Source organism: Carcharhinus amblyrhynchos, chromosome 18, assembly GCF_965287045.1.
Source record: "Carcharhinus amblyrhynchos chromosome 18, sCarAmb.v2.hapA, whole genome shotgun sequence".
Lineage (NCBI taxonomy): Eukaryota > Metazoa > Chordata > Chondrichthyes > Carcharhiniformes > Carcharhinidae > Carcharhinus > Carcharhinus amblyrhynchos.
In genome coordinates, this window is record NC_137341.1 from 55,921,566 (window position 1) to 55,935,295 (window position 13,730).

A 13,730-nucleotide genomic window follows, 5' to 3' on the forward strand; every position below is an offset into this window, starting at 1 on the left:
CTTTTCAATGTAGTAAAATGTACCAAGGTGCATCACAACTGTCATCAAACAAAGACATAGTCAGCCACAAAGAAATATTGGGACAGGTGACCAAAGGTTAGGTTTGAAAGAGTGGGAGGGATTCCAGAGCTTGGGATCAAGGCAGTTGAAAGCACAGCTACCAGCATTAGACTGATGAAAATCAACAATGCACAAGAGGTTAGAATTAGGAACAAAGAAAATTACAGCACGGGAACAGGCCCTTTGACCCTCCGAGACTGCAGCGACTATGCTGCCCGACTGAATTAAAACCTCCTACCTTGCGGGGACCATATGCCTCTATTTCCATTCTATTCATGTACTTGTCAAGACGCCCCTTAAAAGTCACTACTGTATCTGCTTTCACTACCTCCCCCAGCAATGAATTCCAGGCACCCACTACTCTGTGTTTTTAAAAAAAAATCTGCCTCGTACATCTCCTTTGTACCTTGCCCCTCGCACCTTAAACTTGTGCCCCTAGTAATTGACTCTTCCACCCTGGGAAAAAGCTACTGATTTATCCACTCTGTCCATGCCTCTCATAATCTTGTAGACTTCTATCAGGTCTCCCCGCAACCTCTGTTGCTCCAGTGAGAACAAACAAAGTCTCTCCAACCTTTCCTCATAGCTAATGCCCTCCATAGCAGGCAACATCCTGGTAAATCTTTTCTGTACCCTCTCCAAAGCCTCCACGTCCTTCTGGTAGTGTGGCGACCAGAATTGAACACTATATTTCAAGTGTGGCCTCACTAAGGTTTTCTAAAGCCGCAACATTACTTGCCAATTTTTAAACTCAGTGACCCAGCCGATGAAGGCAAGCATGCCGTGTGCCTTCTTGACTACCTTTTCCACCTGCACTGCCACTTTCAGTGACCTGTGTACCTGGTACACCCAGATTCCTTTGCCTATCAATACTCTGCCATTTACTGTATATTTCCTATCTGTATTAGACCTTCCAAAATTCACCACCTCACATTAGTCCAGATTGAACTCCATCTGCCATGTCTCCGCCCAAGTCTCCAACTGATCTGATCCTGCTGTATCCTCTGATTGTCCTCATCGCTATCTGCAAATCCACTAACCTTTGTGTCACCCGCAAACTTGCTAATCAATTCAATTACATTTTCCTTCAAATTATTTATATATATTACAAACAGCAAAGGCCTCAGCATTGATCCCTGAGGAACACCACTTGTAACAGTCCTCCATTCAGAAACGCACCCTTCCACTGCTCCCCTGTCTTCTTTGACTGAGCCAGTTTTATATCCACATTACCAGCTCACCTCTGATCCCATGCGACTTCACATTCTGCACCAGTCTGCTATGAGGGACCTTGTCAAAGGCCTTACTGAAGTCCGTGTAGACATCATCCACTGCCCTACTCATATCAATCATCTTTGTCACTTCCTCAAAAAACTCAGTCAAGTTTGTGAAAAGTGACCTCCCCTTCACAAAACCATGTCGCCTCTCGCTAATTGGAGGAGCACAAAATACTGGAGAGTCAGAGGAGGTTAGACAGAGAGAATGGCAAGACCAGGGTGGGAATTGAAAACAAGGATAAGAATTTTAAATTTGATATGTTGTTTGAACAAGAGCTAGTAAAGATCAGTGGGAATCAGTGTGTAAGGACAGCAGAGTTTGGGATGAGTTGAAATTTATGGAGAATACAAGATCCGAGGTTGCCTGCAAGGAGCAGTGCTGGGGCCTCAGCTATTTACAATCTATATTAATGATGTAGATGAAGAGACTAGGAATAATGTATCTAAATTTGTTGATACCAAGCCAGGTGGAAAGATAAGCTGTGGTGAGGACACGGGTTAGGTGAATGGGCAATTACCCTATTACTTTCACTCCTAACCAGGATCGTCTCCACAATCCTTTCCTCAACCTCTCTGGAACTTTTAGGAGGTCTATAAAAGACTCCCAACAGGGTGACCTCTCCTCTCCTATTTCTAATCTCAGCCCATACTACCTCAACAGACAAGTCCTCATCAAACTTCTTCTCTGACACCGTGATACAATCCTTGACTAATAATGCTACCCCTCCCCCCCTTCTACCTCCTTCTCTACTCCTGCTGAAGCATTTGAACCCCAGAACCTGCAACAACCATTCCTGACCCTGCTCTATCCATGTCTCTGAAATGGCCACAACATCAAAGTCCCAGGTACTGATCCACGCTGCAAGTTCATCCACGTTATTGCAAATACTCCTCGCATTGAAGTATACACATTTCAAACCCTGCTCTGCTCCACCCCCACGATGCCTTGCATTGCAGTCCCCATCTATGCCCCCCTCACTTTCATCCCTGCTACTGTGAGAAACGCAGCTCACAGTCAAACAATTTAGTCAAGTCAAGTTCTGAAGGAGCAAGATATTTTATTTAATGTTCTTGCAAGACTGGGTGTCCAACAAAATAGGCACACCTAACATCGATTTGCAGCACATTTTTATACTTTTTTTTTACAAGCATTGTAATGGCTTTGCAATGTGTTGTTCTCCCCTAATTGGTGGTCCCTGTCCCATCTATGTGTTGTCATTCCCCTATTGGCTCGAGGTGCCCCAAGTTTCCATCCCCTCTACTCCCCATCTAACAATGTCTCCTGTTATCACAAGAGTGCATTAGCAAACTCATCCATCTTATCCAATACTGTTACATGTCCAGTTCAGATTGGCGGTAATCAATCCTTTGCCAACTTAATCACTGCTGTCCCGACTATCTCAGTGACCTTTTTCCCCCTTTTATGCTTAGTTGTAGAAACAACACATCTTGCAGACCATTTGCTTTTTGTAACTTGGACCTCGTACATTCCTTCAAGATGTGGTGTATGCTTCACTGCACGCCACACCTCTGGTGTTATTTCTACACCACAGGCAGTCTTTTTATTATCCCTAACTATTGCTGTGTTAGCAGCAGCGAATCTTATGCCCTATGTTTGTGACTAAACTCACAGTTGTTTCCATAATGTGGGTTATCAATGTGCCTGGTTATATCCAGTCTACCTGACTTTAAGCTATTTCTCTATGGTGTACAGATATGTGTTAACAGCATCTTTACCTGTTGCTCACACTACTCATGATCCCACCCCCCCTCAGAATCAGTTTAAACCCCCCTGCATAGCCTTTGCAAATTTTCCCCCCGAGATATTGGTTCCCCTCTGATTCAGGTGTAGACCATCACTCTTGTAGAGGTCCCACCTTCCCCAGAATGAGCCCCAATTGCTCAAGAACCTGAACCCCTCCCTCCTGCACCATCCCCTCAGCCACGAGTTCAAACTTTCCCTCTCTCTGTTCCGCTCTAAACTATCCCGTGGCACAGGCAAGAGTCCCGAGGTAACCACTCTGTCTGACTTGGCCTTAAGTTTCCACCCCAACTCCCTAAATTTCTGCTTAATATCCCCTTCCCTTATCCTCCCTATGTCATGCGTCCCCACATGAACTATGACTTGGGGCTGACTCCCCTCTCGAGACATCCCAGACCCCAGCCCCTGGGAGGCAACACACCAGCCCTGAGTCCCTACCATTACTGTTGACTCTCCTATCTGTCCCCCTAACTATGGAGTCCCCAATCACCAGGCCCAATCTTTTACTTCCCCTACCCACCTGAGCCTTCACAGCAGGCTCACTTCCAGAGACCTGCTCCCTTTGGCTATCTCCAGTTGATTCCTCCTCAACTGTAGCCTCCAGGACAGAAAACTTATTTTGGAGGGGAACAGCCCAAGGGGATTGTTTCGCCAATTGTTTCTTACCCCTCTTCCTAGCAGTTACCCAAGACTCATTTTTAGGAGTGACTATCTCCTTGTAACTCCTGTCAATGTCTGCCTCAACCTCCCGAATTATCCGGAGTTCCTCCAATTCCAGCTCCTTAACACGCCCCTCCAGAAGCTGCAAGCGTACACACTTCCTGCAGGTAAAATCAGCAGGAACACTATTGGTGTCCCTCACCTTGTAAATACCGCAGGAGGTGCAGCTTACTGCTTGAACCGCCATCTCTGAAACAATTTCCAGGAGAAAAATAAACTTCCACCCACTTATTATTAGGTTAGAGGAGGGGGGAGGGTGGGATTCTCTACCTGTGTAGAGGATCGGGTATCCTCTCTGTACCAATTTATAGGGTCAGAGAGACGCAAAAAAAAACTACAACTACCGGTAAGCCTCCGAGTGACGACTTCCGGTTTCTAACTAATTTAAAAAAAGAAAAAGAAACCACCGCTGCTCGCAACTTTAACTAGAAATGAAAAGTTAAAATTTAAAAAAGAAAAATATAGGATTTTAGTGAGAGCACATCTGGAGTACTGTGTGCCATTTTGAGCTCCATGTTTAAGAGAGTATATTCACATTAGAGGGAGTACAGTGAAAGTTCTCTAAAAGGTTCTCTAAGTTGATCTCTGGGATGAGGCGGGTTGTTCTATGATAAACTTCAAATACTTGAATTTATAGTCTTAGTATAGTAACTTATTCTTTTTGAAATGAATATTCTGCTGTTATTATTTAGGATTATGTGAACTGTGCTGAGGTTTGGATAGAATACACATGCAGACATTTCACAGTAAGTAGGATTTCATGCAATACAGTCAGGCCTGAAATTTTCAGTCCCTTTTTTTAAAAAAGGTACTAATACAGAAAGCTTTATCTTGACAGAAACGAGAAGTCAATACGGTTCTATCAGATGTCATTAAGCATTTAACTCCAGACCGAGCTTTTGAAGACGCTTACCCACAGGTAATGTTTCACAAATTCTGAAACAAAGCCTAAAAGAGGTAAAATTCATTCACTTTTTTTCTTACTTGTATTCTCCTATTGTCTCGTGATCTTGAGGCTTCTAATGCCCTCAGAATTCCTGTTAGAAATCAGAAAAACCCTACAGTACAGAAAGAGGCCATTCAGCCCATTGAGTCTGCACTGACCACAATCCCATTCAGGTCCTACCTCCATATCTGTACATATACCCACTAATCCTCTAACCTATGCATCTACTGTCAATTTAGCATGGCCAATCAACCTAACCCGCACATCTTTGGACTGTGGGAGGAAACTGGAGCACCTGGAGGAAACCCACGCAGACACAAAGAAAATGTGCAAACTTCACACAGACAGAGACCCAAGCCGGGAATCGAACCCAGGTCCCTGGAGCTGTGAAGCCGCAGTGTTAACTACTGTGCTATCATGCTGCCCTGTTGTTTTTCTGTAGATTTTTATTCCAGTGTCTGCAAATAAAATGTTTCATCAAATTTGAAATACTGTGCAAACTGCAGTTCTGCAGTAAATGATTATAAGGTAGTAATTAAATCGTTTGGATAATAAAAGCTTTGTTTCTTCTTCATATCCGTGGGAGCTGGGATCATCTTAGTGCCTCAAACATTACCCCAGCAGAGGTCAACCAATTCAGTTCCTCAAGTGATTACATTTGAGACTTACAAAGGGTTAGATGTTCAGTGATGAGTTCCCGAAGTTATCCTTATTTTGTTTTGAAAAATATATTTCCATTTATCTGAAATGGAAATTTCTAGTGGTAGTTTTATCCTTAATGTGAAAAATCTGATGTTTGTATATTCCTGCTATCTTACTTAATGTCACATTGTGTAATGTTTTTGGTCATTCCAGCGCTTACATTTAGACCAGAAACTGTCCATGAAACTGCTCAGTGTAATTATACCTTTCTAGTATTTCTATTTCAGCTTCTCAGCTCTCTGCAAATTGTGGAAGAGATTCTCTGTGTTCCAGCGAGAACTGTTGATATTGAGATAAAATACCAAAATGTTTAATAAAAGTAAAGACAGATGTTTAACTTTAAAATGGGAACTAAATTACATCTGTGTGTTTGGGTTCTAGTACCTCTAACCCTACATAGTCTGAGTCTCTGTGTGATTGAGAGTAACTAATAGTTAACAATATGTTAGAAACCACGTTAAAATCAATCAGCTGCAAATTTGTTCCCTTCAAATATTTTTCTAACTTCTGGAAATTGCTATTGAATCGACTGGCAGCAACCTTCCAAGGAGTGCATTCCCAATTAGAACAACTCCCATCAATATCTAGTTACTTTGCTAATCCCCTTTAAACTTCTATCATTTGGTAACCAGCCTATCTTTTGGTGGAAATAGGTGATCCTTATTTACTCAATAAAAATTATGCCATCTCTGAAATCTGTCCGTGACCTTCTGTGCTTTACGAGGAGAAATCACAGCTTCTCATTCTCTCAAGATAATTCATTACTTCCAGTAAATCTGCCTTCCATCCTGCCCGAGACCCCATGAAATCTTCACTGAATCTAACTCAGAGTTAGATGTTGTACCCCAGCTTATAAGATTGTAATAAAATCACACTCAATAGAAGCAGAAGTAGGCCATTTGATTGTGGCCTTAGTTTAATTCCACTATCTGCCTCTCATAACCCCAATTCCCTTCTTGCTCAAAATCTGTTTAACTTGGGCTTGAATTTACCCAATGCCCCAGCCTCCACTTCTCTCTGGGGAGAGAATTCTCTTAAGAAACTTTTTCTCGTCTCAATGGGAAACCCCTTATTTTCAAATTGTGCCCCCTAGTTCTAGATTTCCCCCATGAGGGGGAACATCTGTTCAGCATATACCCTGTCACAACCCCACAGGATCTTAGTGTTTCAATGCGTTCTAAGCAGTGATTTTAAAGCTTTATCCTTACTTTTGTACTCACTGCCTCTATTTAACAAACTACATGCTTAACGGATTCATCAATTTGACTTGCCACCTTTGAGGATGTGTATCTGAGATCTCTTTTCCTACACACCGTATAAAATTCTGCCGTTGAGTTTACGCTGCCTCTCTCATTCTTTCCAGGTACATCGATTCACACACAGATTTTTGATTGTGTATTTTTAAAACATTGCAAAATTTCTGGTGTAACTTTCATCTAAAAGTACATCTGACATTTAATGAAAAGGTGTTAATGGTAAAATGTTAGAAGACAGGGTAGTTGAATAGTTCTGGTCTGTTTTTTGCTCACTTGACTGATTTATTTTTCAGCTACAATCAATTATAACAAAAGTACTGGATCAGTTCCACAATTTTGCTGTTTTATTTTCAATGGTAAGTTGATGGGCTTTAATTCCTGTAAATGTTTTATCTTGTATATTTTAAAGTTGCTTTGACATTGGTTAGAGTTTAGGAAGCATATAATCAAATGCATGCTTGTTACCATCATGTAGATGATTAATAATGCATCAAACTGGGAAATGTTTTTGCCAAAACGAGGCTGGGATCCTGCCTTTGATCTGACAGCAGTGGCATGTTTCCTTTTTTTGTGAAAAACCTCAATTGTAGAAATTGTACACTGTTGCGTTGCACAATGTAATATAAATGAACTTGCAATAGCAAATATTAGTGAAAATAATGGTGTGCAAGTTAACTGTGTAAGAAGCTACTCATTAGTGAGTGATTGATGATGTACGCTGCAAGGAGCGTGGTGTCAGCCATGACTCATTGACAGTTCTCTCATCTGACGTTTATTATACAAAGGCAAATTAAATGAATGAAATCAATTGTCGTCATCATCCCACTTGTTCACCTTCGAATGAAATAAAATAGTTTATTGATTCTCTCGTTTAAAAAAAAGTTTGTAGAATGTGAGAGTTGCTATCTAGACCAGCATTTATTGCCCATCCCTAATTGCCCTGGAGGTGGTAGTGAGCCACTGCGATCCATGGAGTGCAGGTACACAGTGTGCTCAGGTAAAACCTGAGTTAGGATTCAGATGCTTCAGGAAGGACAGGGAGGGTGGCAGAAGAGGTGGTGGAGTGGCACTTTTGGTCAGGGACAGTGTCGAGGATGCCGTGGAGGGACTATCTACTGAGTCTCTGTGGGTGGAAGTTAGGAACAGCAAAGGGTCGAAAACTTAGCTGGGTGTATTCTATAGGCCGCCCAATAGTGACAGGGAAGTTGAGGTGCAGATAGGGAAACAGATTCTAGAGAGATGTAGTAATAACAGAGTTGTCGTGATGGGAGACTTCAACTTCCCAAACATCGACTGGAATATCCCTAGGGTAAGGGGTTTGGATGGGGAGGAGTATGTTAGGTGTGTTCAGGAAGGTTTCCTGACATAGTATGTGGATAAGCCTACGAGGGGAGAGGCTGTACTTGACCTGGTACTGGCGAATGAACCAGGACAGGTGTCGGATCTCTCGGTAGGAGAGCATCTTGGGAATGGTGATCATAATTCTATCTCCTTCACAATTGCATTGGAACGAGATAGGATCAGGCAGGCTAGGAAGGTGTTTGTCTGGAGTAAGGGGAGATACGAAGAAGTCAGGAAGTTACTTGGACAAATAAACTGGAAGGAGGCGTTCTTAGGGAAAAGTACCGAAGGAAGGTGGCAGATGTTCAAGGAATGTTTGTCTGGAACTCTGCATGACAACGTTCCGATGAGACAAGGGGGTTTTGGTAGGTCACGGGAACCGTGGTGCACGAAAGCTGTGGTGAACCTAGTCAGGAGGAAAAGGAAGGTGTACAAAAGGTTCAGGAAACTAGGAGATGTTAAGGATCTTGAGGAGTATAAGGATTGTAGAAGGGAGCTTAAAAGGGATATTAGGAGAGCCAGAAGGGGTCATGAGAAGGCCTTGGCGGGTAAGATTAAGGAGAATCCCAAGGCCTTGTATAAATATGTGAAAAGTAAAAGGATGAGAAGGGATAGGACCTATAAAAGGTGAAGGGGGAAAGGTCTGTGTGGAACCACAGGAAATGGCAGAGGTGCTTAATGAGTACTTTGCCTCAGTATTCACAGTAGAAACTGATCTGGGAGATTTTGCTACAGTTTTGCAGCAGATGGAAAAGATTGAGTATGTGGATATTAAGGAGGAGGATGTGTTAGAACTTTTGAATTCTATCAAGATAGATAAGTCGCCGGGACCAGATGGGATCTACCCCAGGATACTGTGGGAGGCGAGGGAAGTGATTGCAGAGCCCCTGGTGATGATCTTTGCGTTGTCAATGGAGACGGGAGAGGTTCCGGAAGTTTGGAGGATTGCGGATGTAGTTCCTATTTTCAAGAAAGGGAACAGAGATAGCCCGGGAAATTACCGACCGGTGAGTCTGACCTCAGTGGTTGGTAAGCTGATGGAGAGGCTTCTGAGGGACAAGATCTACGAGCATTTGGAGAGGTTTGGCATGATCAGAAATAGTCAGCATGGTTTTATCAAGGGCAGGTCGTGCCTTACGAGCCTGGTTGAGTTCTTCGATAATGTGACTGAACACATTGACGAACGAAGTGCAGTGGACGTGGTGTACATGGACTTCAGCAAGGCGTTTGATAAGGTCCCCCATGCAAGACTTCTTGAGAAGGTGAGAGGGCATGGGATCCAAGGGCCTTTGGCCTTGTGGATCCAGAACTGGCTTGCCTGCAGAAGGCAGAGAGTGGTTGTGGATGGGTCTTTTTTGGCATGGAGGTCAGTCACCAGTGGAGTGCCCCAGGGATCTGTTCTAGGACCCTTGCTGTTTGTCATTTTCATAAATGACCTAGATGAGGAAGTGGAGGGATGGGTAAGTAAGTTCGCTGATGACACGAAGGTCGGTGGTGTTGTGGATGGTCTGGAAAGATGTCAAAAGTTGCAGCAGGACATAAATAGGATGCAGGACTGGGCGGAGAAATGGCAGATGGACTTCAACACAGATAAATGTGTAGTCGTCCATTTTGGCAGAACCAACGGGATGAACGAGTACACTATCAAGGGCAGGAGTCTTAGTAGTGTTGAAGAGCAGAAGGATCTTGGGGTCCGGGTCCACAGGACTCTTAAATCGGCCTCGCAGGTGGAGGATGTGGTCAAGAAGGCGTATGGTGTACTGGCCTTCATTAATCGAGGGATTGAGTTTAGGAATCGGGAGGTAATGCTGCAACTTTATAAGACCCTTGTCAGGCCTCATTTGGAGTACTGTGCGCAGTTCTGGTCGCCTCACTATAGGAAGGACGTAGAAGCTATTGAGAGGGTACAGAGGAGATTTACAAGGATGTTGCCTGGACTGGGAGGCATGCCTTATGAAGATAGGTTGAGGGAGCTGGGTCTCTTCTCCCTGGAGAGACGTAGGTTGAGAGGCAACCTGATAGAGGTTTATAAAATGTTGAGAGGAATAGATAGGGTGGATTCTCAGAGGCTATTTCCCTGGGTAGAAATGGTCGCTACGAGAGGACACAGATTGAAGGTGCGGTAAGGCAAGTACAGAGGTGATGTTAGGTGTAAGTTTTTCACTCAGAGGGTGGTGAGTGAATGGAATCGGCTGCCGTCAGTGGTGGTGGAGGCGAACTCGCTGGGGTCTTTTAAAAGACTTCTGGATGAGTATATGGGATTTAATGGGATTGGGGGTTATAGATAGGTCTATAGATTGGTAGGTGTTGATGTGATCGGCGCAACTCGTGAGCCGAAGGGCCTTTTTGTGCTGTAGTGTTCTATGTTAATGCCCTCTGCTTGCAAATCAACGCATTGATAATTAACTCAGTTATGTGAATAAACCAGAGAAGCTGGGATGATAAAGATCAAAGAACAAAGAAAATTATAGCACAGGAACAGGCCCTTTGGCCCTCCAAGGCTGCACCGACCATGCTACCCATAAGAACATAAGAAATAGGAGCAGGAGTAGGCCTTCGAGCCTGCCCCACCATTCAATAAGATCATGGCTGATCTGTCGTATCTCAGTTCCACATTCCCGCCCTCTCCCCATAACCCTTCATCCCCCCTCTCATCAAAAACCCATCAACCCGCGTCTTAAAAATATTTAGCGAGGCAGCCTCCACCACTTCAACGGGCAGAGAATTCCAGAGATTCACCACCCTTTGAGTGAAGAAGTTCCTCCTCAACTCCATTCTAAACACCCCCCCCCCCCCTTTATCTTGAGGCTGTGCCCTCTAGTCCTACTGTCCTTTCCGAGCGGGAAGAACTTCTCCATCTCTATCCTATCCATCCCATTCATCATCTTATATGTCTCAATGAGATCTCCCCTCATTCTTCTAAACTCTAATGAGTACAAGCCTAGTTTATTCAGCCTCTCCTCATAGTTCAACCCCCTCAACTCAGGTATCAGCCTAGTAAACCTCCTCTGCACTCCCTCCAAGGCCAAAATATCCTTGCGTAAGTGCGGCGACCAAAACTGCACACAGTACTCCAACTGCGGCCTCACCAGTGCCCTATACAGCTGCAGCAAGACCTCCCTACTTTTATATTCAATCCCCCTCGCTATGAAGGCCAGCATCCCATTCGCCTTCCTGACCACCTGCTGCACCTGCAGGCTGGGTTTTTGCGACTCATGCACAAGGAGCCCCAGGTCCCTCTGCACCGTCGCATGCTGCAGTTTTTCGCCATGCAAGTACCATTATTCCTACCAAAGTGGACAACCTCACATTTGCCAACATTAAATTCCATTTGCCAGTTCCTGGCCCATTCGCCCAGCCTATCTAGATCCTTCTGCAGACTCTCCACACCCTCCGCACAATTTGCCGTTCCACCAATCTTGGTGTCATCAGCAAATTTCGACACCATACACTCGTTTCCCTCATCCAGATCATCTATATAAATGGTAAATAGCTGAGGCCTCAGCACCGACCCCTGGGGCACTCCACTAGTCACCAACCGCCAATCTGAATAGCACCCATTGACCCCCACTCTCTGCCTCCTATTTGACAGCCAATCCTCTATCCATGCTAAACTGAACTAAAACCCCCTATCCTTCTGGAGACCATATCCCTCTAGTCCCATCCTATTCATGTATTTGTCAAGACACCCCTTAAAAGTCACCATTACATCTACTTCTACTACCTCCCCTGGCAGTGAGTTCCAGACACCCACTCCTCTGTAAAATAAAACTTGCCTCGTACTTCTCCTTTAAATCTTACCCCTTGCACCTTAAACCTGTGCCCCCTAATAATTGACTGTTCCACCCTGGGAAAAAGTTTCTGACTATCCAACCTGTCCGAGATAATAAAAGATTTGATTAAAATGTTTAAAATCATGAAGCATTTGGATATAATAATTGAACAGAAATCGGTACCCAGTATCTGCAGAGTGGATAACCAGAGGGCAAAGATTTTACGCAATTGGCAAAGGAATCAGAGGCAGCATGAGGGAATAGCATTTTTGCACAGCAAATGGCTAGGATTTGAATACACTGCCTAAACAGGTGATTGATATAAATTCAACAGTAACTTCCAAAATGAAATGAATAGATATGTGACAGAAGACAAACAGCAAGAATATGGGCAAGAGCAGAGAAGTGGATTTCTCTTTGAAAGATTTGATGCAGATTTGTTGAGCTGAATGTTCTGTGCTAATCCATTGCTAACTAACAACACATTTACTGTAGATGCTGGAATATGCAGCTTCTAGAGTTAAAACATTAATAAATAGAGAATCATATTGCTCGAGAGAGATGATACAATCACGTCTTTGTGTAAATGTATGTATATCTTCATTAATAATGTGGCGATGTGGCATTGGACTAGGATAGGCACAGTAAGAAGTCCCTCGACAACAGGTTAAAGTCCCAACAGGTTTGTTTGGCAGCACAAACTTTCGGAGTGCTGCCCCTTCAGCTCAGTGGAGAGTTGGGTTCACAAACAAGTCACAGACTCAATTGCAAGATAATGGTTGGAATGTGATTCTTAACAGGTAATCAAGTCTTTATAGATGCAGACAATGCGAGTGGAGAGAGGATTAAGCACAGATTACAGAGGTGTGTATTGTCTCAAGCCAGGACAGTTAGTAGGATTTTGCAAGCCTAGGCCAAATGGTGGTAGTTACAGCTAGTGTGGTATGAACTCAAGGTCCCAGTGAGGCCATCCCTTCTTTAATAACAGCACCAGAACTTCTTGGTTATGCACAAGTACCACTATTTATTTAATAAATAAAGTGATGTGCATATTTAAACAGATTAGGCAGTATATTTTTATTTGAATTGTGACTGTTTCACTCAAACCCAGAGTCAAGCAGACAACCAAACCAAACTTTCCCTTACACTAGTTAGCTAGGACCAAAAATACAGATGGTGTTAAAACTCTTTGTACTCTCTGATTGAAATGAAGAAGCAATTACTAAGCTAAACCAGCCAAAACTATTTTTATTCTGTCATTGTGGCATTGATCTTTTACTGGGATTACATTTTCAATGATCTAATGTGCAGCTTACTGAACTGGTGCAGCCTAACAAATGTTTTGGTTATTATTGGAGTACTTTTCCCAGGATTGAATCTTTAACTTTCATTTTAGTTAGTGTTTCTGCAATTTCTTTCATCCTTTCTCCAGCCTTTCAAAAAAGTGAAACGGATTGTAAAATTCTACTGTTAATTGCAGACACATCTACTTATATACGTATCCTGGAGGTAGATAAATGCTGCCATATCAAGTTAGACATTTTGGCTCTGTAAATCTGTGAAGTAGAAGATTAGTAGCAATTCATTCTCCAGTACTGGCCGGCTTCTGGATAGAAGACATCTTCAGCAACCAAACTTGGTGCGATTTGGGGGCGACACAGTTGTTATCACTGTTGTCTCACAGTGCCAGGGACCCAAGTTCAATTCCGGCCTTGGGTGACTGTGTGAAGCTTGCACATTCTCCCCGTCTCTGCCTGAGTTTCATCCCATAGTCCAAAGATGTGTGGGTTAAGTTGATCTCCCATGCTAAATTGCCCGTTAGTGTTAGGGGGATGTCAGGGGGATTAATTAGGGTAAATATATGGGGTTACGTGGTTAGGGCCTGGGTGGGAT

General features: G+C 43.5%; 1 protein-coding gene across 1 annotated transcript in view; it reads left to right on the forward strand.

The window, feature by feature from the left end:
* The window catches only part of vps35l (VPS35 endosomal protein sorting factor like), a 170,733-nt gene that overhangs the window by 63,118 nt on the left and 93,885 nt on the right, over nucleotides 1-13,730 (forward strand). Inside the window, exons 18-20 of the mRNA XM_080207060.1 lie at nucleotides 4,512-4,565; nucleotides 4,658-4,738; nucleotides 7,017-7,079. Of these exons, the coding sequence (XP_080063186.1) occupies nucleotides 4,512-4,565; nucleotides 4,658-4,738; nucleotides 7,017-7,079 (198 nt within the window). The remainder of the gene's footprint in view (nucleotides 1-4,511; nucleotides 4,566-4,657; nucleotides 4,739-7,016; nucleotides 7,080-13,730) is intronic.